Source organism: Euprymna scolopes, chromosome 18 (genome assembly GCF_053919585.1).
Source record: "Euprymna scolopes isolate OS-2025 chromosome 18, ASM5391958v1, whole genome shotgun sequence".
Taxonomy (NCBI): domain Eukaryota; kingdom Metazoa; phylum Mollusca; class Cephalopoda; order Sepiida; family Sepiolidae; genus Euprymna; species Euprymna scolopes.
In genome coordinates this window covers 65,627,827-65,655,389 of record NC_136499.1, presented here as the reverse complement: position 1 = coordinate 65,655,389, position 27,563 = coordinate 65,627,827, and the positions used below count along the sequence as shown (strand labels likewise).

Genomic DNA, 27,563 nt, shown 5'->3' with positions numbered 1-27,563 from the left:
CGTGATTGATTAGAATTCAGTCCTGGGTCGAAGGAGAGCGGTAGAGAAAATATAAGTAGGTAACGCTATGTTTTAAAGTTAGTCTAAAGCACATGAAGGCCTGGTCGTTTGATTCTAGTTTAGATACGGTAGTCATGGGAAGGGTATTTCGAATATAGACTCCAAGTCTGTGCAGATATCTGTCAGAGTTCTTATGACAAAGTGGAAGATAACCAGACATGTTAAAGTGATTAGAGAGGATGAAGGAGTGTAAGTTAGTTTTACTTAGCGGTAAAATATCCGGGGAGTTTGCTAGGACAAATTATTCGACATCGTTTAAGTTAGTTCTAAGTCACAGATGTTTGTAAATGTGACACTCAAGGAAGGAGGCGGACCATTGTTTGAGAGTGCATCTGGTTTGATCGTTATTTTTGATTGAACTGTCATTTCATTTTATAGTTTCAGTTTAGGGTGAGAGGTGCTAGACAAAGTGGATGTGCACAGTCTCCATCATGCTACACAAATAGACCATCAGCCGACTACTAATGTGGCGACTATTGTGTAAATTTCAATTAATTTGCAATAAGGCATTTTGACTTTACCGCTAGTATGAGAAGTGGCCCTAATTTCGCATTTATTCTTTTAGATTATTACTTGCACAAAAGAATGATCAAATGAATATCAAAAGAAGAAAAGGAATAATCTTACTCTGTCATAAGCTGCGGGAGTAATGATCTCATTTCGTCATAGGAAGATTTGTATTGGATTCTGCTGGTTTCTGCGCTGATAGAAACTTCAATCTCTCCTCTAAAATTCAAATAAAAATACACATCAATTATTCATCTGGTTACATCACCAAATACATATTCCTTTTTTTTTTTTGTCATTCAAGAATATTTTTCAAAAGAATTTATATCTATATATCTATAAAAGTGAACGTGTCTTTCTGTCTGTCTGTCTGTCTGTCTGTCTGTCTGTGTGTCTGTGTACATTTCCCTACGCAATAACTCTGTCAATTTTTAGTCTATAGACTCGAAATTTGAAATACCGGGTACTGAGATTTGGGAAAATCGATGTGACGGGTGTCAGCCAGAAATTTGGCTGTTAAGGGGTCAAAGGATTTGACCTTTAAGAACTCTACCAAACTCCTCCGACAATTTTGGGTCTAGACACTTGAAATTTTAGACATAGGTTCCTTGAACCTGGATCTAACTTAATAAAGTGATTTGAGCCCGAAACAATAAATTTTAAGGGGTCATAATAGGGGTCAAAGTTTTAAAAAATTAACCATTTTTTTTGTTTTTTTGCTTTTTTTGCACAGCATACACCTCCAAACACCCGAGCAACGCCGGGCACCCCTGCTAGTATATATATATATATATATATATATATATATATATATATATACTAGCAGAAGTACCCGTGGTTGACTGGGTTCAAAAACAACCTACAGAAAATGGACTGTGATTGATGAAAGTATGATAGGTTATGAAAAGGAGGGAATTGTAAAGAGAAAGGTTTTGATACTCCAAAATTTTACTCTAAGCAAAATATGATGAAAGTAAAGATAATTTTTGCGGAAATATATATTTTTTATATCAACTTTGTTTCCATTCGTAGCCAAGAGTGACCAACAAAATGATGTTTCCTTACAAAGAGAAAATGTTATATATATAATAATATAAATATACAAGAAATAAATGTTACCATAGTCAATAAAAGTTACTTTTATGGTAGAAAAGTTCATTGGTTTGTATTTTTAAGTAGTTTGTAAAAAAAATTTTTTTTCTTTAATTCACGAACCGGTTTAAAAAAAAAATCAAAATGGCAGCGACTTTGAAATGGAGAGCCCCGTTTTCAATTTGAAGGAGGGGCACCTGAGCATTCTGTGTTAACAATTTAAGAGAGTTCCGTCAACATAAGGAATATTTATAAACATATTTTAATGTTTTCCATTATTTTGTGCTTCAGGAATATTCGATTATGGCATGTGTAGTTTATATAAAAATTCATTTAAGTAGTTATCGCCTCAAATTTCATTTTAATTTCGGTTCGCTGAAATTATTTCAAGTAAAGAGCATTAAAAACTATTTCAAAACAAAAAAAAAACATGAACTGAACTTTTATTGACTATGGTAACATTTATTTCTTGTATATTTATTTTTTCAGGTAGTCGTTTGTTGGCTTTTCTGCTAAACACTCTTACTAAATAATTATGACGAAATATCGAAAAACAAAGAAACAAAAACAGTTTTGAAAAATAATGAAGCTTCACTTACTTTAGTAAAATAATCCGAAACAGCATAATGGGATATTAAAAAAGTAAACACGTAATTACTTTAGTTTTTTAAAGCAAAGAATCGATATAAATATGAATAAGAAGAAAATGGCGCCCTTTTCAAGCAGAACAGCTTTTTTTCAGTTTTACAGTATTGAACGGTGTAGTATTGCGCCATCGGATTCAGGATTGTACTATTGTAATGTAAAGAATATGCAGAAAGGGTAGTAATCAATTCCTTCTAGTACACTGACAAAAAAATGACACGTAATCACATGAGCAGGACTTTTTCCTTCTTTTGACATGATAACAAGTAACGTTCTTATTTTTTATTATTTATCTATCTATCTATTTTCGAAAGAGTGCCACGTGCAAGTGGAGAAGGAAAAAAACAGAGTTATGAAAAATTTGTGTCGAGAATTGTCTAAAGTTCCAACTTTTTTTTTTGGCTTTCACTTTAATAAGAACGTGAATTTATGAGGTGAATTTATTCGACACAATATGATTCAACTCAAAAAAAAAAAATAAAAGCTAACATGAATTAAGATTAAAGTTAAGGTGTTAATGTGGACCCTCACCCATTTTAAAAACCTTGTTAAACTTTGTGACATTTACATTCTATGGAGGTCAGGCGCAAACGAACATCCAATAATTTTATTATACCATATTTCTTCAAACTGAAACATAATATCAAAGTCTATTTATGCAAATAGATATGAAAACTCTTTGTTAAAGTTTGTGCCATATTTCCATGGAGTACAGGCGCGAACACCGACCCCACAATTTTATTATACCATCCCTATTTAAGTTGAAACATACTTATCAAAGTATTCTTATGTACATCTATATCAAAAACCCTTGTAAACGTCTTTTTTTTTCATTTTTTATTTCCATACTTTGGGGGCCAGGCACGAACGCAGACCCCACAGTTTTTATGAACCATTCTGCCAGATCAAACATACCCATTCCTGATCCTCGATACATCTTCTATCATTATATGTAATCAGTTTTTTAAAATAGTCAATCATATAGGAGCCTATTCGTGACCAGGCACACACACACACACACACACACACACACACACACACACACACACACACACGTTCAGCTTTATATTATAGATATATACTAGCAGGGAGACCCGACGTTTTCCAGGATTCAATTAGGATTAAATAAATTTAATTGGTATTTCATCCATATTTTACGGTGAAATCATCTATTTTTCAATCAAATTGATTAATTGCTATCTCTATTTGTAGATCCATCGCGGTGTACCGGGAGGAAGCTTGACACATTTGTTTGTGCAGTGATAAAACTTCTCAAATACTATTGTGATGTTAAACTGTGCAAAAATGGTAACTTTTGTCAAAATCGGACTGTTCCATCTTTAATGTGTTTTTTTTTTCGATACACCTATCTAAGAACACTTCCAAACACATAAGGTACATTTGTGTGAAATTTCACAAAAATCGGCCCAACCGTTTTGGAGTCCATAAGGGACGAACTCAAAGATACACAGACAAAGTTCCTTTATATATATATATATATATATATATATATATATATATATATATATATATATATGTATAAGTAAACGTGTCTGTGTTTGTGTCTGTGTGTGTGTCTGTGTGTATTTCCCTACGCAATAACTCTGTCAATTTTTAGTCTACAGACTGGAACTTTGATATACAGGGTATTGAGATGTAGGAAAATCGATGTGATTTGTTTTCGGACAGAAATTTTGCGATTAAGGGGTCAAAGTTCAACGATTTGACCTTTGAGAACTCTACTAAACTCCTCCGATAATTTTGAGTCTAAACACGTGAAATTTTAGATATAGGTACCTTGGACATGGATCTAACTTAATAACTTGATTTGAGCCCAAAACAATAAATTTTAAGGGGTCATAATAGGGATCAAAGTTTAAAAAAAATTGACCTCTGCGGTCTCTTTCAAATTACTCAGACAATTTCTGGTCTAAATATTTGAAATTTTACATAAAGGGTATTCAGAGATAGGGCAAGCTTTTTCATCAGTTTGGGTCGAAAATTTTTAGCTACCAATATATAAATATATGTATGTATGTATGTATGTATGTATGTATGTTTGCATGTCTGCCTAAAACTTTCAATAGATGCGACGGATTTTAGCAAGATCAGTATCGTTTTGAAATTCGACCTTTCATACGACAAATATCGAAAAATTGGCTAAAAACATTAATATCTTCCCCTTCAACTAGGCACTTTTCTACAGGGGAGGAGGTCACTTTTTTTGCCAATATTTTTGAAAGTTATCCTCTCTTTTAGATTGTCTAGCCTTAATTTAAAAAAATGTCACTTTCGGTTTGGCGGTGGTCGTAACAGCATAGACGTCAGGTTTTTACCCCGTTCTTTTCCTCCTTCGCGGTACGGGTTCGAGCCTGCCTTCCTACTTCCACAGTTTTTTTTTTGTTTTGTTCAACATACACATCCAAACACCCTGGCAACGCCGGGCCGAAATGCTAGTATATCTATAAAAGTAAACGTGTCTGTGTGTGTGTGTGTGTGTGTCTGTTTACATTTCCCTACGCAATAACTCTGTCAATTTTTAGTCTACAGACTCGAAATTTGATATACAGGGTACTGAGATTTGGAAAAATCGATGTGATCGGGGTTCGGCCAGAAATTTGGCGATTAAGTGGTCAAAGTTCAACGATTTGACCTTTGAGAACTCTACCAAACTCCTCCGCCAATTTTGGGTCTAAACACTTGAAATTTTAGATATAGGTTCCTTGGACATGGACCTAACTTAATAACTTGATTTGAGCCCAAAAGAACAAATTTCAAGAAGTCATAATAGGGGTCAAAATTTAAAAAAAATTGACCGCCTTTTTTTTTTTTTTTTTTTGCTGAACATACACATCCAAATACCCGGGCAACGCCGGACCGAAATGCTAGTACACACACACACACACACACATATATATATATATATATATATATATATATATATATATATATATATATATATATATATATATATATATATATATATGTATATATATATATATATATATAGTATTTTTTTTATTAATTTTAAATGGAAGGAGAGACAAGTTATTGTATATATTATTGATATTATATCAATTGTTTTTTTATTTTTTGTTGTTTTTTTTGGCAGGTACATTAATGAATAAGCTTTCTGCGTTAAAAAAAAGTAATGATTTGTTTTGTTTTTAGGGTTTGTAATAGTTCTTTTATTGATTTAAGAGTATATTTACTAGGTGGATACGGGCTGATAAGTTCATTCAAGGTTTTTAAGGAATAGCTTGGAGTAGTAATTTGTGATATGATAGGTCGGACAGGAAAATTAGATTCATGTATTTTATGGCTAAACGGTCGACGATCTCTCAGCGCCATTTTTGCAGGACAAAAGAGATAATTCCAAATAATTCGAACTTTTGTCGGATTTTATAAAGCCATTTTTATGATGGGGGTGGGCTTTGGAAAAATCGCTTAAAACTGGTATAAAAATAAAACTACTTGATTCATTTATGTGATTTTTAGTATACGATAATATCTTTCCATCACAAGTACATACATCGTAAATATTTTTCCTTATTTTTGTTTTTTCATGGGGGTGTTATGAACTAGCGTCACATATTTCATTAAATATGATAAACAATCTACGTCTTTGACGCCTGTTTATTATTCTTTCCAGAATTTGAAGAAAGTTTCGTAATTCCGAGTGAGTGCATTGTAAACACACTTCCAAATTTTTTGTTATTGTCTGGGATATGTAATGAAGAAAAGTCCAATATAAGGACATTTGGGATAAAGTGATCTGTCGAGAAAATGGTTCATTTGTTACTTTCCGAGGTTAGAAAAATGAAAAAAAAAAAATGTACGGAAGATACACAAGACAGATAAAGGAAAATATGTGCATTAAATTAAACAATGATATAGAAAAGTCTTTGTAAAACTAATTGTATTTGCAGCTTTAAAATGTCTAACTATAATAAAGAAAAAGTTCTTTAATATTCAAAAATAGATGGCCTTCTGAATGTTCGGATTCAAGTTGTCGCATTCAAATTAAGAAGCAGACGTTTCCTTGTTGACTGGACAGGATCTCATTCGAAAAAAGATGAAGAATAAGAATGTTTTTTTTTTTTTTGCATTCAACCCGCCAAAATTAAGTGTCAGCTGATTGGTCAAAGAGAATTATCTTAGCCAATCAAATAGGACTAATTTTTTTTTTTTTTTTTTAAATAGGAGGGTCGGACAAGAAGAAAATTATTTTAAGAAAGAAAGAGACGTAAACCTTTTTTAATCTATAGAAATCTGTTGTTAAAGGACAACTTACTGCAAAACAAAGTAAGTCTTTTCAAGGTCCATGCCTTGTCGAATGATAACGTTGCCATATTGGAAAATTTCTTTCTTCAGACTTATTATTAGCTGTCGTTTGGTTTTTGGTGCCAAGTCTTTAAAGAGTGGATTGTCGAGGACAAAATTACGCTTTTCTATGTAGTCGCGTTCCAATGTTTCCCGCACGGATCGGTTGTAAAGTTCTTGGTCGATGACGACAAGGTCCACCTCTTCATCCACAACAACACTAGCTGTACGAACACAGTCCTTCTTTATAAGGGCAATTTCACCCACCACTGCACTTGGTCCTTCAAGAAGAATTTTAAAATTAAAAAATATTTTTATATAATGCAGGTACATAAATAAATAACTTATGTTATTTATTTAGTATAAACATTTAGTTTTTTTCAGCCTATGTAATTTTATCAGAAAAACGATATGGAGTAACTTACAATTTGCATATTTTTACGATTATGACATGCTGAACGTATTGGCGTTAAAATCAAATAAGAATAAAAAATAATTTTAAAATTAAAAACTTGAAACAGAGAACGGAAAACAGTCAAGCCGAAAAGAAATAAAGTATTTTAGTGAGTAATAGAAAATTTATTTTTATTTTGATATGTTGCGAAAATAAAATAAGTTAGGAAACAAATATTTTTATAAATATTTTAATTGATTTAAATAAATTATTTTTAGAGATATAAATAATTATATGTATAACACACTAAAATACTTTATTTCTTTTCATCTTAACTATCCATTCTCTGTTCCAGATTTTATATTCACTAGCTTACAGAAAGCTTATAGACGTCCATCTTGAATTTATCACAGTATGTCGATTAATTTATTAAGACAGTGTTTTTTTTTTGTTTTTTTTTTATTTGTTCGTTTGTTTTATACATAATATTAAATTGATTTTAACGCCAGTACGTTCAGGATGTCATAATCTTTTAAAAAATACAATTTTTGCACTACTGCATATCATTTTTCTGATAATATATAATGAAAGGGAATTTGAAATCCAGTCTGTTATTAATAAGGCTATGACAACATCATATTCTTTTCCTTGTTTTGATCCTCAGGTATATATCCATTGATATCATATATGTTTTTATGTAGAGTGATGTGGTTCTCGGTTGATTAATTGTGTCTAACTGTGTCGGATATACACTCGAGAGTCAAAACAATGAAAAGAATATGCTGTTGTTATTGACCATAGGTTTATGTCTCGAAATAAGGATAGCTTCTGCAATTCTCAAGTTGTCTATGTTCCTTACAGTAGCAAGAATATAGACGAACTAGACTTTTAAGCCCGTTAAAAACAGTCTAAAAAGTGGAATGGACAGACAGACAAATAGATAGAATATACTCTTTAGCCCCTAAAAATGGGCAAAAGTTATTGCTCGTTGACTTTAAATGAATGATTCATACCAAACTGATGGTTGAATATGATTAAGTTTATGCTCATTTTGCGTTAATACTAATCTCTATTAATCGCCATCAATCTTTAGCTATGCATCAAACGATTACCACAATACTTAGTAATTTTCTAGAAACGTGGAACAGACAGATAGCAAAGTAATAGAAATATAATATAGATAATAGATGATATAATGTGTTTATGGAAAAGGATATGCGAGTGTTCATGTGTTCTTTAATATGCTGGTGCAAAGGTCTTGTTGTGCTTCCTATATAGAAGCTATAGTATTTAGCATATTGTAGATTCTAGACTATGAATAGAATCTTTCTGCCGAGCTCAGGAATCCACACAGAAAATCTAGAAAGATTTTTGAGTTCGACAAAACACCTCTGAAGAAGTCGTAGATTACATCGACCAAAACGTTGTGTGAATAACATTCAAGATGAGAACAGTAGTTCGAATAATTCAAATAATCCAACTAATCCAAAATTTTTTTTTGTCTTTTTTTAATCAGGGTTCATGACGTGAGTGATTCATTAGATGACTATAACACATTTTAAGGAGTCAAAAAGAAAAAAAACGTGTGTGTGTTTGTATGTGGGAGTGTGTATGAGAGAGAGAGAAAGAGAGAGAGAGAGAGGGAGAGAGACGAAGGAGTAATATACCTGTACGCGCTCTATATTCACCCAGTATTGATCTATCTTCAAGGAGTTCCGTCGGGCATATTGAATTAATTGCCTGCAGCTGATCGACATCATCCATCATGTCTTGCACGTAGACAGACATGGAGCCTTTTAGCACGATGAACATCCTACAAAAACAAAAAAAAATTAATAAAAAATAACACCTTTGATTCCGAATCGTTTAACAGCAAAGCAAAAGTCTTCATTAATGCTGAATGAAAGGTTTTAACTACAATCTTAAAAAGTCCATACCTTTTATCTATTATATAAAGGGCATGTGAGCATGTGATCACACAAAAGTTAAAAACTACCCAAGACCCACTCACAAAGTTGATATATTCTTTTGAAATTTTTAATAGAGAAATAATTTTTAATTTATTTTTTTATTTATACCCATTCAACATCTCGCCATTTGGGTCAAGGAACGCATTCCTTGACCGGCAGGTCACTTCCATCATCCTCAGCATCGGTATAGTTCGCTTTCTAGCAGCCAACTCCACTCCTACCCTCTGGAGAGGGCGAGGAGGAGGAGGAGGAGGAGGAGGAGGAGGAAAGGGCTTTTGCCCTTTTTCGTCAGTTCGAATCTAGCCGGCCAAGAAGAAGGACGCTATTCGGCTCCGTCAAAAAGGGATTCTTGACGTTAAATTCTACGGTTTTTTCTCTCCTTTGGAGAAAGACGTTTGTTTAGAACTTCATGGATTAATACTAAACTATTAACTTTATTTTATTCTCAGTCATTATAAGACAACAAGGTCTTACGACTGGAAGATTAATACCAGTTATTAAAAGACAAACGAGTCTTACAACTGGAAAATTATTATTCTTAAAGGACTAACGAAGGAAACTACCGTGTGTTGAGGAGTTCTTTTCTAAGAAGAACAAAATTTAATTTCGCTGACGAGACGAGCAGAATATCGCCCCTAGAAAAGAAATCCCCTCTTTGAAAGATTTTTCAACAGAAGTTTCCTTCAGAAAGGAAATCTTCCATAATTCAAGAATTTACCCCGTATTTGTACACATAAAGCCTACCAAAGCGGCTTTATGGTCTTCTCTCCCCTTTGAATTAAAAGGCACATGAGCCTTCACAAAGGAAATTACTTTCTCCCATTTTAGGTCAAAGAAACCTTTTGTTTGTCCTTTCGAAAAAGAAAAAAAAAGAACATTTTGTCAAAGAAAGACTGAACATTTTGTTAAAAGGACTGAATTCTAAACCAGGACTGTTTTTCGTTTTTTATATGTTCTTTTTCTTTCAGCCTTTCTTGCAAGTAAGGATTGACGTCTTTTTTTTTAATTTTTTTTTAATGTATTTTTAAATGTTTCCTTAAGGGTTTTTTTTTAACCCGAGCCTTGGGAAATAAAGGCAATCGATAACTTTTGTTTTAATAAACTTGGATCATTTTAAACTTATTCGGGTCTGTATTTCTTTTGCTCATTTCCACTAGTTACTCTTTTACGAGAAATTTGCCATAAATGCTTTTTCCCCCTTTTTTTTCTTTCCATTTTGTTACCATGAAAAACCGATTTTGGTGACGAACCCAAAATTGCGTCAATTCTTTTCATGATTGTTTTGGACAGAATATGGACACCTTTTTGTTGTTGCAATATTTATTCCCTTGCGATATCAACAAGAACAAAATTATCCAGGAGAAAGCGAGGTTGACATTTGGACCGATTTTTTCCACTGATTTTCGGTGTTTTTGCGCTGATATTTGAAAATCTAATATATTTTTAACGTGTATACTCGTGATATTTTATGTCACTGAGAGGTGGGGGGATAAAAAGAGAGGTATAGAGAGAAAGGTATATATAAAGGGGTATTGAGAAAAGTTTAAAAACAAAACAGATATTATACACACTTTTTAACTCTTCTATTTTATTGTTCATGCCTCTGGACAATGCCATGTAATCCTGTTAGTCTTTTATATACCTTCTTAAGATCGAATATTAATTTAAAAAAAGAGAATTTAAAATCATTGTTTCTACTTTTACTTAAAATATAATTTTGTTTTTACTATAAATAATGGAGGCGAAGGCAGAGGAGGAAGATGACGATGACGACAATGACGGTGATGATGATGATGGTGATGATGACGACGACGACGATGACGGTGGTGATGATGATGACGACGACGACGATGATGATGATGATGATGATGACGACGACGATGATGGTGATGATGATGACGACGATGATGATGGTGATGATGATGACGATGATGATGGTGATGATGATGACGACGACAATGATGCATATTCTTGTCGATCTTAGATTTTCTAAAAGGAGTAAAGAAAATGGCTGACATTAACTTACTGTTCTCCAATTTCTCCCTGTTTAATTATAACTTCATTCGGTTTCTTCCGCTCAAACTTGCAATTTCTTATGACGTCAGTGATTGTCTCTGAAGAAAGTAAAAAATATGCTCCAGTCATATTTTACAATTAGCAAGGATACCCTCTGGTGTCCGGGAAGAGTAGTAATTCATTTTTTTTATTAATAACAACTGATTCACAACCGTTGTGATATGCGAGGTAAATTTTACTGTAAAATTCGAAACAACTAATCGGAGTAAAACCTTATCAAAAATAAATCTATGGTCTCCAAACTTTTACGAAAACATTCGTCGAGCTGAAATCACTAGCAATAATTTCCCCCACTCTTTATCTGTGCCTTAACCTAACTGTAGATTCCATGAACAAAGCTTCTTTCTTAGAACTGCACGCCTGGGAAACTCTCTTCCGTTTTCCTGCTTTCCAGCTGACTACAATATGGTCGTCTTCAAGTCCAACGTAAACAAGTTCTTGATGAACCGTCCCCTTAAGTAATCTAATTTACCAAATTTCCACTACTAATGATTACTACGCTACTGTCCTAATGATTACCATACACTCATTAACCCTTATCCTCGGGCGGCCTCTAGGCCTTGATAAGAGGTTGTAGTGACCAGCTAAATCAAATCGCTCGTTACGTAACCAGAGGAATGTAGTCAGCTGGAATTTATTCATTTCAGGAACAATTTGGTTTTGTCACTGTTTGCCCAAGCAATTCTATCAGCACGTAGAATCGTGGTTGTGATGCAAACTTTTTACACACAAATCCATGGGATTACATTTTTGTCTATTCACGCATATAGACAGTGAACAGGCCGGAACATTCTAGAAAATCAATATAAAAGGCCTGACGCGCCAAAAACAAATCTGTTCCAGACAACATTTCTGCAAGTTATTTCGCCACTGCCTGTGATTATCACATGTGTTTGACTCTGTCTAAAAGACGTAAAACTGCACCTCGAAGACTGCCAATCTCAAGCTACAATGGATAAATTACTCAATCCTTTAGCACAGAAGTTCACGCAAACAACAAAGAATGAATATTTTTCCTTGCAAAACTCTTACCTTCATTTGCGGTGTTTCTTCATAAAATATGTTGACAATAACAATTTCCTCAGTCGCAAAGGATTCTCTGTGTCACAAAAGATTTCCAGCTAATACTCTTACAATTACACAAATATTATTTTTTTACTTGGATTACAATTCTGGATTTTAGTCTTATAAAAATGATCATTGTCCCCTCTTTATTCATATACTTTAATCTTATTAGTTTCACGCTCATGGGAGATCACGAACATACAAGATTGAATACAAATTACACATCTCCCATATATAAAAATAAACTACTTTTGGTTAAATAAAATTTATTAGTTTGAGTTTTAGAATCTGTTCCCGAATTGTTGTATTCAATGATTTTTTTGTTTGTTTTGTAGTAGAAACAAATGGAACTTTTTTCTTCCTCGAATCAATGCCTTTCCCCTGTGCTATTTGGCTACATATTGGCCAATCAGGGGTACAGCGCATTGATCCTTCCTATCCCCTAAGGAAATCGGCCAGCATCCGGTTTGAGGAATAAGAACTCATTCTTACTGAGAGAGAGACCAAACAGAACGGACCTCCCTTTTCTTCTCTCTCTCCACCTCGGTGATTTCTAATGGTATCGACGATTCCCCTGGAATAACTACCACGATAGCACCAGGTAGCCGGAGTCCAGCTTTTGACAAGGAACATATCACATTCTCATTAATAAACCTTTTCTGTGTTACATTTTATGAAGTTGTTGCGTTCGTCATTTCAGAAGCTTGTATTGAATTATTTATTTTATTAGGTTGTGCCCTAAAAGCATTCAAAACCCTAAAGTTTTGTTTTTCTTGTTAGGGAAAGGACTTTTTACCTTTGCTCTCGTCACCGTCACGAATTTGGGCGTCGGTCGTTACCCTTTCCCTACAAGGTGACTCCTTTGTAAAAAAAAAAAAATAAAAATAAAAATAAAAACAAAAACAACAAACGTGCAAATTAAAGGTTACTTTTTTTTTCTTTTCTTTTTTTTTACACAGGAATCACCACTTATCAAGGGCCGCAGGCCACTCGAGGATAAGGGTTAATGGGTATACATTAGTCAATGTGATTATAGCGTAGTAAACTTAAGTAGTAGAAATTTTGTAAATTGGATTACTTAGGGGGATGGTTCATCAAGAACTTGTTTATGTTAGACTTGAAGACAATCAGATTGTAGTCAGCTGGAAAGCAGGTAAAAGTCAAGTTCTACAAAAAAAAAGATTTTTTTTAAATACGCAAAATAAATTTTACTTCAAAAAATTAAGTAATCCTCCTTTCCATTCTCTCTCTCTCTCTCTCTCTCTCTCTCTCTCTCTCTCTCTCTCTCTCTCTCTCCTGAATCTATAAATAAAGCATCTGTGCCCACAGATTAATTCCTATTTTAGTCATAAAAATATTCAGAACAAGGGAATATTTTTGCCTGTCTATTAAAAGTGTAAGAAATTCGTTCCTTTATTGTTTATCATTAATCATTACAATTAAGCCTTCTCTTCTTTACACATAAAAAACATTTGCATACGTGATTATTAGAGCAAGCCGGACATACGTACGTTTACTTTTATTATATGCATAGGAATATTTTGTGAACTTTTCACAAGATTTTCTAGAGGTTTGCTCTCCAACTACCTGAAATCAGTCAAAAATATACTGTTATTGTGAAAATGTGGAAGTAGAGTTTAATTAGTTGAATATATAGATGCAAAAAGTTTTTTTTAACTTCGTAACTGAACATTCGATGTCAAAAAAATCAAATTTTTAGAACCTGTGTAATCTTGTATTATTTAAAAATCGTTGAAAATATTCAAACTTTTAAATAAATAATAATTCAAGAAAAAAAAAGATAGCATTCTTTTTGCTTATAACCGTTTTTAAATATATTTTCAATTTTATTTAAACACTACCTATAAGTTCCTTTATTTTCTATCTATGCTTGAATCTAAAAAAAAAAAAAATCCACGAGCAGAGTCTTTTTCCCAGAACTGCTCGTTTGTGGAATACAATACCACAGAGCTACTTTCTAGCTGACTATAATATGGTCGTTTCCTAATCAAATGTAAACAAGTTTTTGTTCAGGCATCGTCTAAAATAAATTAACTCATCCAATTTTCATTGTCACCTGACACTCATTAATGCTTATCCTTGAGTGACCCCCGGGCCTTCCTAAGCAGTAACTTTATAATATATATATATATATATATATATATATATATATATATATATATATATATATATATATATATATATATACTAGCATGGGTGCCCGGCGTTGCTTGGGTGTTTGGAGGTGTGTGTTGAGCAAAAAAAAAAGTGGTACTAGGAAATCAGGCTTGAACCTGTGCCGAGAAGGAGGAAAAGAATGGAAAAAAAACGTGACGTCTTTGCTGTTACGACCACCGCCAAACCGGAAGTGACGTAGGTTTAAATTAAGGCTAGACAATCGAAAAGAGGGGATGGCTTTCGAAAATATCACTGAGAAAAGCGAGCCCTCCCTATAGAAAAGCGCCCAGTTGAGGGTGAAAATATTAATGTTTTTAGCCAATGTTTCGGTATTTGTCGTCTGAAGGGTCAAGCTTCAAAACGATACTGATCTTGTGAAAATCCGTCGCCTCTGTCGAAAGTTTTCAGCAGACATGCAAACATACATGCATACATCTATATATTGGTAGCTCAAATTTTCGACCCAAACCGATTAATACCCTTTATGTAAAATTTCAAATATTTAGACCAGAAATTGTCTGAGTAATTTGGTAGAGACCGTAGAGATCAAATTTTTTTAAACTTTGACCCCTGTTATGTCCCCTTAACATTTATTATTTTGGGCTCAAATCGAGTTATTAAGTTAGATCCATGTCCAAGGAACCTATATCTAAAATTTCAAGTGTTTAGACCCAAAATTGTCGGAGGCGTTTGGTAGAGTTCTCAAAGGTCAAATCGTTGAACTTTGACCACTTAACAGCGAAATTTCTGGCCGAATCCCGATCACATCGATTTTCCTAAATCTCAGTACCCTGTATATAAAATTTCGAGTCTGTAGACTTAAAATTGACAGAGTTATTGCGTAGGGAAATGTACACAGACACACACACACACACACACACACACACACACACACTCACGTTCACTTTTATAGATATAACGAAGAGAGATAGATAGATGGATTGCTGTTGGGACGATTAATCAAAATCGGATTCAGGAATTAAAACAATCGGTAGTTTTTGGGGTATTGGATCGGTATTGGAATAAAAAAAATTGTGTCTATTTTCTGATGTCAAAAACGATTCCTTTAATTATCTTTTATTGATTTTAAGCTACCAGTAAAACTAAAATCTATCGATCACCCTACCCCCCCATAATGTTTTTTTTTTTTTAGTATTTTTGAAAAAATATATGCACATTTAATATGTGCTTTGCAATAATCAGGAAAAATAACAACTCTATAATATAGTATTTAGAAATTTATAAAGAATAGAGATTAGAATCGGTAATTATTGTATCAGAATTGGGAAAAATGTTGAAATCGTCCCATCACTAATATATATATATATATATATATATATATATATATATATATATATATATATATATATTTTGTTGATTTTTTTTGTTTTAAAAATAAATAAATAAAAATATATACATATATATATATGTCAAAGCATTGTTAATTCACTACTCGAAAATTTGAAAACATTGTTAATTCACTACCCAAATAGTGGCAAATAGCCCAAGGGTTAGAAGCTCTAAATGTCATTCGGGTAGTCAAGTTTCGATCCTGGCTTGAGGTAATTGCTTATCTAGTCCGCACTGATACAGCGATACAGTACTGCATGAGGTTGACTATATATATATATATATATATATATATATATATATATATATATATATATATATATAGTGTATGTGTGTTTAACAGCCAGTAAACAGAGATACAAACTAATTTATATGATTTAAATAAAGGTAATGTATTGGGTGTTATATTTTCCACTCTAACACAGTGTCTGAAGTAATTATAGCGGCAAAGGTTTTCATATCTATATTATAAACTTAATTTCGATGGTTGTCATTATTTCATTTGGGTTGTTTATCTTTTCCTCAATGCTAGAGTATAAATATATTTTATAAGTTTTATATGCTTTACTATAGAGATAGGTTTTCCAGACCATATACATGTTAATTTGACTATATGGACATATATCATATAAATAAACAAATAAATAAATTGAAAACGAGAAATGAGAAACAAATGAACGGATAAAATATGTAAGGAATAAAATAAATAAATAAATAGAGCTTATCAATAAAATAGATGGATAATGAAGTCGCTACCAGAGAATAAAAAACTATCATCAATTACCTACTTCCTTCATCACACCTCTCTCTAAAACCCCTACTGCTTACATTCACAAAGTATACACCCTACTTTCTTGCAACAATTATATATATATATATATATATATATATATATATATATATATATATATATATATATATAGTAATTTATAAAATATATATGGCGATTAAGCTACATTGAATATTCGGCGTTTCATCCACTCTAGAATTCGTCAGGCTTATGCGCGAATTTTGTGGTTGTTTATTGTTTTTATATGGTCCTCTTCTGTTGAGGGTTTTTAGTTAGCCAATCAGCTTTCTAGTATCCACCGCGCCCCTTCCTATCTGCCAATGGGCATGTATTTTATTGAACAAAGGATCTGTTTTTCACCACATTAAAAATAGATATGGAAAGAGTTAATTTCAAAACATCGCTAAAAAACATCCCCACACCCAGCAAGCATAGCTATATTATTAAATTAATCCCAAAATCATATGAATACGCCGAATGCGATGGCGAGCAAATTTCTTCCTTAAAAATGAAAACGTAAGCAAAAAAGAATCCTATGGTTTTAAAACCTTTAAAAATGCGAAAACAGTAGACCTTTTGATAAACTTTGAAAATAACCTTTTAAACGTAATTAAAAACTTAGAATTCCACAATTAACCTAACAGTTTCCAACGGAAACTACACAAAATCGTTAGAAACATAAACAACTCTAATAAAATCTTTGTAAAAGCAGATAAAACCAGAAACTTTTATAAAATAGATAAGCAAGAATATAACAAACTAATCACAGAAATCATTACAAAAAACTACAAAAGACTAGACACAAACGAATGCGACTACATAGATATAATAAATACTGAAAGTAAAAAATTACCGATAAATTAAAAATTAGCAATAAAATTGGCAAATTGAAACCTAGAGAGGCATACATTCTGCTTAAAGACCACAAATGGGACTTTAATAATAATCCCAGCACCCGCCTGATAAACCCAACTAAACCAGAAATAGGTAGAATTAGCAAAACTATACTTTCTAGAGTAAACAAACAAATCAAACAAGACCTAGAACTAAACCAGTGGGCAAATACTACCGAAGAAATCACCTGGTTTAAAAATATAGAAAACAAAGATAAATGTACATTTATACAGTTTGACATCATAGACTTTTATCCCTCGATATCCGAAGAACTTTTTAACATTGCCTTAGAATTTGCTAAGGCGGCATACACTGATATATCCTCGGAAGAAATCAACATCATTAAAAAATGTAGAAAATCAGTTCTAATAAATAACAATAACCAATGGATAAAAACTAAAATGAAAAATTCGTTTGATTTGGCGATGGGTGCCAAGGACTCTGCAGAGGCATCAGATCTTGTGGGATTATTCATTCTATATACCCTCACAAGCATATTCGATACTATGGATATCGGCCTATATAGAGATGACGGACTAGCTATAATAAAAAACTCCAACAAAGTCAAGGGAGAAAACTTTAAGAAAATCATACACAAGGAAATGAAAAAATTAGGCCTAAAAGCAGACGTATCAGCTAACATAAAAATAACAAACTTCCTGGACGTCACGTTAAACTTAGATAAAAACACATATGAACCATACTTAAAAGATAACGCTACTCCAATTTACATAAACCCTAAGTCCAATCACCCACCATCAATTATAAAACACATTCCTAACTCGATCGTAAGTAGACTCAGTAATAACTCAAGCGATGAAAATGCATTTAACAGGTCAACCAATATCTACGAAACAGCCCTAAAAAATAGTGGATACAAAAATATCGATATCAAATATAAGCAATAAAACACCAATAACTACAATAAAATTAAAAATAGAAGAAAAAGAACTATAATCTGGTATACGGCCCCATACAATCAAATGTTAAAAACAAAACTTGGCAAGAAATTTCTAGATCTTATTGAAAAACACTTTCCCGCAACCAACCCCTTACACAAAATCTTCAATAAAAATACCTTAAAGTTATCCTACAGTTGTTACGAAAATTTAGAGATGATAATTAAAGCACATAATAACAAAATACTAAATAAAAATAATGTAAACAACAACAAAATAAACAATAAAAAAGTAGACACCATGACAAAAATAAAACTAACACTAGCAAAAATAATAATAATAATAATAATAATAATAATAATAATAATAATAATAATAATAATAATAATAATAACAACAAACCAACCCCGGACAAGAACAACCATACCATAAGTAAAAATACTAATAACGAACAAGATAAATGCAACTGTAGACACCGCACACTTTGCCCAGTTCAAAATAAATGTCTAACAAAAAGCGTAGTTTATCAGGCAAAAATATTTGCGAAAGAAAACCCGAATAACAAGAAATATTACGTAGGCATGACTTCCTTAGATTTCAAAACCCGATACTATGACCACAAAACTATATTCAACAATAAAAAACACTGTATAAAAACAACACTAGCGAATAAATACTGGGAACTCAAAGAAAGCGGACATTCGCCGGTAGTCGAATGGAAAATAATAAGACAAGCTACCACGTGTAGGTATTTAGATGACCCATGTAAATTATGCCTTCATGAAAAATTTGCTATCCTGTACTTTAAAGAACCTCAAAATCTATTAAACTGTAGAAGAGAAATAGCAAATAACTGTGTTCACAAAATAAAATTTACTCTAGGATAGCGATACAAAATAGTTTTAAAACTAACAAAAACAATAGAAAATAAACAAATAAATAAATTAAATAAACATGAATATACATAAACGATCACACATATATGTATGTATATATATATATGTGCGTATATGTGTGTACACATATGTATATTTATATATATATATATATATATATAAAAAGAAAGAAATGTCTGCCTTAAACCACTAAACTAGTTTTAAAACAGATCCTTTGTTCGATAAAATGCATGCCCATTGGCTGATAGGAAGGGGCGCGGTGGATACTAGAAAGCTGATTGGCTAACTAAAACCCTCAACAGAAGAGGACCATATAAAAACAATAAACAACCACAAAATTCGCGCATAAGCCTGACGAATCCTAGAGTGGACTAAACGCCGAATATTCAGTGTAGCTTAATCACCATATATAGTTTATAAATTACTAACTAGCTCTACCTACGTATTGAGCACTTTTGAAGTAAATACTTAAAGTTTACGCATAAATCTATACTTTCGTATATTAATTTTATGTGAGTAAATGAAGTAGTTATATATATATATATATATATATATATATATATATATATATATATATAGAGAGAGAGAGAGAGAGAGAGAGATAGATGTTATTTGTTTTTGTATTTGCAATACGTTTTGAATTAATTCAATTATTTACGAAAGTGCATTTTTACTTAAATGCTAGTTGGGAATAATTTTCCCTTTAACCAATTTGGTACCCCATAGCGGCATATATATTGTTTTTAAAATATAATTATCCACTGACACATGTTTCGTCATCTACGACTCATCAGAGTGGCTTAATCTAGCGAGATTCGAAATCGGGACCCCATGGTAAGAAGCCTAATCTCTTGCCACTCGTCCAACTCGCTGACTGTTTGGATACATCGTATTTACGTAGATGTTATTTGTGTGTATATATATATATATATATATATATATATATATATATATATATATATATATATATATATAGAGAGAGAGAGAGAGAGAGAGAGAGAGAGACAGAGACAGAGACAGAGACAGAGATAGATAGATAGATATAATGATTTTCGATACTTTGTTGTGACCAAGAGCGGAGGTCCGCTTGAAATATAAAAAATAACAATAAAAATATTAAATACAAAAAGTAACATCGTTTTTCATGCTTCAAAAAATCGCCATAACCTTTAAATCAATAGATATAGATATAGATATATATATCAAATTTTAGTCATTCAATAAATATGGTTAAATTTCAAATTAAAAGATTTTTATTATTATATGTAAGACAGAGAATACATTTGAGATATTATAAATCTTTATCCTATAGGATTTCGATGTCTACCATCTCTTCAGAGGAGAAAATATTAGCAAATAATTATAAATGGTTTACACCTTATTTGCTAAAGTCAGTGAGACATGGAAAATCACAATTAAAAGTTTTTTAAGTATTTAAATATCATAGAGTAAGGGAAATTAATGAAAAGGATATGAAAATTCACATCCAAATTGCATGGTAAAATCCGAAGTGGATTCCTTTGATAGCAGTGTGATAAAGTGATCCAATCACAACGTAATAGTCCGAAGTAGGCATTTTCCTGGAGAAATTTTCTTTAATAAATATATAATTTAATATATTTAATATTTTTATAGGTTTCCATACCAGTTGATTGTTAGATAATTTTATTCTGAAGTATATATATATATATATATATATATATATATATATATATATATATATATATATATATATATATAAAGTGACATTATTCATTATTTTATAATAGAACCATAGTCCCACAAGATTTTTCCAGGGATCTCTCATAAAGGCTGCCCCTCCCTCTTCTATCCATACACCTCACAACTTCTTCTTGCTTGGAGAGATTAGTCCTGACAGTGAAAGTAACAGTCGATCCGATTGTGTCCGTGTAAATGTCCAATATTTGACACCAATCTATTCAGCTTTCTACTTAAGTTAATCACTTTTGACAATCATCGATAAATCACTTTTTGTTGTCCTCAAGCCAGTGATTCAGACTGATTCGTATTTAAAAAAAAGAAAATTACGATCAACACACAGTAAACCCAGGTTCGAATCCAGAAATCACATTTGAATAAAAGAGAGTAGAAAGCAAATCGAAAGTCAACTTTCAGTACCCTTATTTTGTCCTTTAGTCCTCACATTCCATGTTTCTGACAAAGGAGGAAGAATTGTCGCATTCTGGATCGGAATCTACCCACCTCACACTTATTGTTGACTAAAAACTTTTGTATTGTTTTATTACAGGTCAATATTTTTTAATTTTCAAATTGCTATGAAATGCAGTGAAGTGAAATGGCCCCATGTTTCAGCCATTGTCAGCATGGCATTTTACTGCTGAGACACAATATCTTGTCAGATTTTATGCCAGACTGCAGGCTTGATCCTTGTCAAATAAAGTCTAGCAATGCTGACAATGGCCGGTAGCCAAAAACATGTGTCCATGGATAACTTTTATGCATGCAAAAATATTTTTAAAAATAGATAAAAAAAAAAATTTTTAAATGAAAATAAATAAACATAAAATGTCCCATCAAAAAAAAAAAAAAGTGATGACATACAAAACAAAAAGGAATGTAACTCTTTCATCACTTAGGAAGTGAGATTAAATACAAATAATATCGCTAATAAAAAATAACAAGAACAGTTTATATATATATATATATATATATATATATATATATATATATATATATATATATAAACCCTGTGTATCGCTTTATCGCTAATAAAAAATAACAACAAGAACAGTTATATATATATATATATATATATATATATATATATATATATATATATAAACCCTGTGTATCGCTTTATTGCAGATTAATATTTTGTTTTTTGTTTTTAAATTGCTATGAAATGCAAAGAAGTGAAATTTGGTACACTCGAAGAGCATACCAAGGTGCATTATTTCCCTGATTTTTGTGGAAGTTGAACAAATATTTTGAAAATTATGCTTTCTATTTTCTTGTAATTTTAAGTATGTATCACTTTAATGCAGGTCTCCCAAAATGCCTAGAAAGGGTCGATTGACAGCTAGTGAAAAGGAATGTGTTGTTGCAGGCCTTGCAGAAGAGTTATCTCTCTCGTAGAACTAGCCAAGGAGCTAGAAAGAGATCGAAGAACATTGTCTTCATTCATTGAAAATCCAAACATCAAGCCAAGGAAGGAAAAAAACTCAAGAAAGTCAATTTCTCCTTGTGATGTTACAAAAATTGGCTGTTAACTTATCCAGCAGCCAGGTAGCAACAGTGCTGCTATATTTGACAAGGCTGGAATATCTTTCTTGTCCAGAAAGACATGCTGCAATGTCTTAAACAAAATTGCAAGAAGCTTTAAACCCATAGCAAAACCTGTTTTAAACCAAACTCATAAGGAAAAAACGTTTGGCTTAGACTCAGAAAAGCATGAAAACCAGCTTTGAAAATGTTCTTTTCACTGATGACACCAGAGCAACCCTTGATGGACGAGATGGATGGGCCAAAGTTTGGAGTTCTCTAGGATTCCCTATCCCTCTCGATTCTGTCGTCAACAGAGAGGTGGAGGTGTCATGTTTTTGGCTGGAATAATCTGCAATGAACTAATTGGACCATTTCGAGTTGCAGAAGGTGTCAAACTGACAAGCCAGTCTTATATTTTCTTTTTAAATGAGCATTTGTCACCATGGCTTGATGACTTTCCATTGGCACATCACCACAAATTGATTTTTATGCACGACAATGCGCCATCCCACTCAGCCAAGGCTACAACATCCTACTTTATGTCATTAGGCATGGGTGGAGAAAAATTGATGACATGACCACCTTGTTCTCCAGATATAAACCCAATTGAGCAGCTCTGGTCAATAATAAAGATGAAAGCTTATGAAGGAGGTGTCCACTTTTCATCGAAGGATGAACTTTGGAGGAAGATTTTGGAAGTTTCCTATAGCATCACATCATCTCAAATCCGTCAATTGACATCATCAGTTGACAAGAGGCTATTCAAAGTGATTTTGAAGCATGGGAGTTATGTTGATAAATGAATATTTCCTTAAACAAAATAATGTGAAATTCGTTCTTGTTTTCGGTTAATATTGTTTCTGGATATGTTCTTTATTTTATATAAATAGAAATATGAAGTAAGAATATTGTGAGGGTCCTGGATATGACCTTAAACTATATCCAGTGATGAGGCCCCAGCTTGCGGACTTTGGGGAGTGTGGAGCCACCCTTTAATTGCCATTGTTCCAGGTGCACTCTGACCCGGAGTGGTAGTACCTGTTAGGACCCCAACTATGGGCTAAATAGAAACTGACTTGAAAACAACAAATATATTCTATTAAAAAATGTTTTCTCTTGGGATGGCCCCATATTTGATTTCAACAAGAAGACTCAAGAATTCAGTATGGCGACTGCTGCACATGTATGGACTTATATGACTTCAACACGTATATACTGTACATATTTTCATATATGAACACTTCTTCTTTCCTTATATAAGAACTCTTTTCCTTTTCACTACTAATGGGACATTTATTTAACACTATGCAGACTTTCTAATCTTTTGTCTTCATCCATACTCATGAACATATTGCTGTATTTATTATTATTCTTTTTTTAATTCAATTTTCACCCCAAACAGAGCACAGTTCCACTTTGAAGTAGGGGGCTATTACCGGGAACATAAGTTGTAGGTGTATTATGAAGTGAGATGAGCAGCAAGATGTATGTTCACATTACACTTGAACTTCTGCATATCAGTACAGTTGGGAAAGCAAAATCCTGGAAAGGAGTTGCAAAGTCTAGCAGTTCTGGAGTAGTATTGGAGTAGAAGGCTTTCTTACACCTAAGGATCTCTACTGTGTAGTGATAGGATATAACTGCTTTTCAGGTTTATCAGGTGTATTTACGTTGAAGGGATACAAGTGCTTGTAGTTCGTCAGAGCATTTACCATTAAAATACTTGTAGAACAGACAGAAGGATGCAACATTTCGTCGATGGGACAGAGGCTGAAACTTAGATGACAGTTCAGGACCAATCAGATTGGCGATTCTATCGTAGCCCCTGATGCCGCTGCGTCGAGACTACTCAAACAGAATAATGGTGCATTGCCCCAACTGTAAAACCCAGTTGCGTGCCGATGTGTAAATATCGTGTCAGCTAGGCGCACATTCACTATTCTCCACCCACGCAAATTATGTGGGCTTTTAAATGAAACTCTACTTTTTCGCGCAGACGTAGTTCAAAGCATCTTACGTCACACAGATGTTATTCTGTTCATCCAACCGGTTTATGAGGAAAGCAAATTTAAAAAAATATTTCTTTTTTCTGAAGGTCTCCGTGGAGCCGGTTGAAATGTATAAAAAGGACATTTTTGTGCTCAAACGAATCAGTCGACCTCAAGTCAGCATGCTGTAAATAACATCAACGTCGATCTCCGTCTGCGTGGACGTTAAACGCACGTACGCCCGACAATTAATTCTCCTGATGAAGATGGACTTTTAACCCTTTTCTATCTCTCCGCTAAGTAAGCGATGGACTTTTATATGTTTAATTCTGCCTAAAAGACCTGGTTATTTCTAACCAAGAACTTTCACTTTTCTACATCTTTTCATTCAATCACCTCAGTCGCAGGAAAAGACTTTCATTTAAGAAGACATTTTCTTATCTTCTCTTTTCATTCATTTATAATCTTTTAAAAATAAATTTTGTATTTAATTTATCCATTCGTCTCAGTCATCTTTTCTTGGTTGTTTCGACTCCATTTTTACACTTGATTTTTATTTTTTATTATTTTGAGTTTGTGGGACTAAACATCGACACCCGGCAGGCCCCGCTACAACTCTCTTTTGAACCCTATCCAGGAGGGAAAGACTAGTAGCAGATGCACCAGCCCAAATGTGACAGCAGTACTCTATCTTGTCTTTCACTTTTTTTTTTATTTACATATCTCACGACTCAATGAAGTTGTTTTAAATGTTAGAATGAAACTGTCCACTGTCCACTTATTCTGCACTTCTAACTAACATGGCTGCTACAGCAGCACGGAGGTGTCAGTGGCTCAGTGGGTGTGCCAAGTTCGAATCCAAGTCATTCCATAGAAACACTTTCATTTAGGAACGTGGCAACCTTCATCTGGTCCCTTTAATAAGTATCCAATATTCTTCTAGAAAGAATTCTTAAGAGAAAGATATGTAACAGAGTGCGCACATGTGTATGGCAGTTATATGCAAATACCGAGCCATGTGTGAAATGACGTCACGGTAAGGAAAAAGAAAAAGACTATAAAAAAGGAGAGAGATAACGTTAGAGATGGGTGACGTCGCGGTCGTAACAAGAAGTCAAGCGTGGCGAGAAAATTAGGAAATAAATGTCGTTGTTACAAAAAAAAAAAACAGGTGTCAAGTTATTACTTGTCCTATGTTCCTTGCGACGTACCCTGCTACAACGTGTTGGGTCTACATGTGTAAACGTGTGTAATGTTACAGATATCAGGGAAACGAATGTCAACAAAATCATCATGAATGATGCTCCTCCTCTTTTTCCTCAACAACAAAAACAACAACACCAGCAGCAGCAGACATGCAACCATAATATAACACACACACATACATACACACCTACATAACTACTTTCACACGCCCTAACTTCAACACCTGCATATAGTACACAAACATTCTTCATATATGCACTTTTTTCTCTTCCCTATTCCTTGTACATTCATTTACCAACACGTGCATTTTCTTTTGTTCATTTTTTTTTTTAATTGGGAGTTTTTTTTTTTTGTTTTTTTGTTTTTTTTACATAGGCATCACCACTTATCAAGGCCAAGAGGCCACTCAAGGATAAGGGTTAAAGAGTGAACAGTAGACATTGGACAATATAGTAATCATTAGTAATGAAAATTTGGTAAATTTGATAACTTATATAGAACGGCTCATCAAGAACTTATTTATGTTAGACTTGAACACAACCCTATTGTAGTCAGCCGGAAAGCAGGAAAACGGAAGACAATTCCACTGGCGTGCAGTTCTAAGAAAGAAGCTTTGTTCATGGAATCTACGTTTAGGTTTAGGCACAGATAAAGAGTGGGGGGAATTATTGATAGTGTGTACAGCTAGACGAGTGTTTCTTGTGAAAGTTTGGCGAGGGGGGACCATAGATTGAAGCTCAGTTGAACACCTTCCATGAAAATAACGATACATCAGAGACAAACTCGCAACTACTTATCAAGACCGAAAGCCACTCGAGGATAAGGGTTAATTAATGTAAGATGGTATTGTAGTAATCGTTAATGGGGTATATTGGGTAGAATTTGGTTAGTTATAGGGACGGCTCAACAAGAACTTGTTTACATTGGATTCAACTGGGAAGCAGGCCAGTGGAACAGGGTTCCACAGGTAGGCAGTTCTGCGAAAGAAGTTTTCTCCATGAAATCTGTGTTTAGATTTAGGCACAGATAGAGAATGGGGGGAATCGTATGTAGTGGTTGCAGCTAGTCGAGTGTTTTTTTTTGTGAAAGTTTGGCAAGGAAGGACCATAGATTGGAATTCAGTCGAACTTGCTTCTCTTCTCTTCCACTCTCCTTTTATTTACATATTAACAAAGACAACTCGATAAAGTTATTTTAGAATGAGACTTTGTCCATTTATTCTACGCATACACTGCACAGGTCATGATCGTCCACTCGTTGTCTTCATCCTAATTTGATGCTTGACTTCAACACTTGCCACCGTGTCGATCATGTGATCTTGGGCTCTGCTGCAACAAAAGGATTTTCCTTCCATACAAAATCACGACTTAAACTTCAGACAAGTAACGATGTTTTATCTTAAGAGGTTATACTACTAAAATAAATATAGGGAGATTGGTGTCATTTTGATTAGACCACAGCCAGCCAATTTAAAAAAATCCTGGGCCATTTTACTACTGGACATAAAAACTTATTAGCCAGAGCAGGGAAATGGAGGGTACCATCTGGGATGAACATAATTTTCGAAAAGTCTCAAGTAGTTCACAATCACAGCAGGTAGCCTCGTATCTAAAACAGCATTATTATTATTATTATTTTAAAAAGCTATTCAATTTTTTGGGTGGTCTTATCCCGAGCCAAATATTGTTCCCATCACCAACCTGTCATCTGCAGCATACATCACTAAACATGCAGCAGTGTGTACGTTTACATACAGTTACATACCTGTTTTAAGATTGGTAAATATTTTGCGTACGCGGGATTTGAACCAGCCAATCAGTTCTTCGCATTCTGTCAGCTGTCTTTCATCTGGGGGTTTAGAGATGATGCTGACAACGTAATTGTATTGTGAATTCATCTCCATCACCTGTTGAATTAGATTCTTTACATCTAAAGTCCTAGATAGATGGGACCAGCGTCCGCGTGCCGATTTGGTCTGACTGCT

At 33.3% G+C, this 27,563-nt stretch overlaps 1 protein-coding gene across 1 annotated transcript; it reads right to left on the bottom strand.

Annotated features, from left to right (window-relative positions):
• Positions 1–683: 683 nt before the first annotated feature.
• LOC145297873 (uncharacterized) lies at positions 684–27,482 on the bottom strand. Its single transcript, XM_080144200.1, has 5 exons — positions 27,344–27,482; positions 11,018–11,105; positions 8,689–8,834; positions 6,599–6,908; positions 684–786 (listed from the first exon to the last, which is right to left on the bottom strand). The coding sequence occupies exons 1-5, from the start codon at positions 27,480–27,482 to the stop codon at positions 684–686; spliced, it is 786 nt and encodes a 261-aa protein (XP_080000326.1).
• Positions 27,483–27,563: the final 81 nt, after the last annotated feature.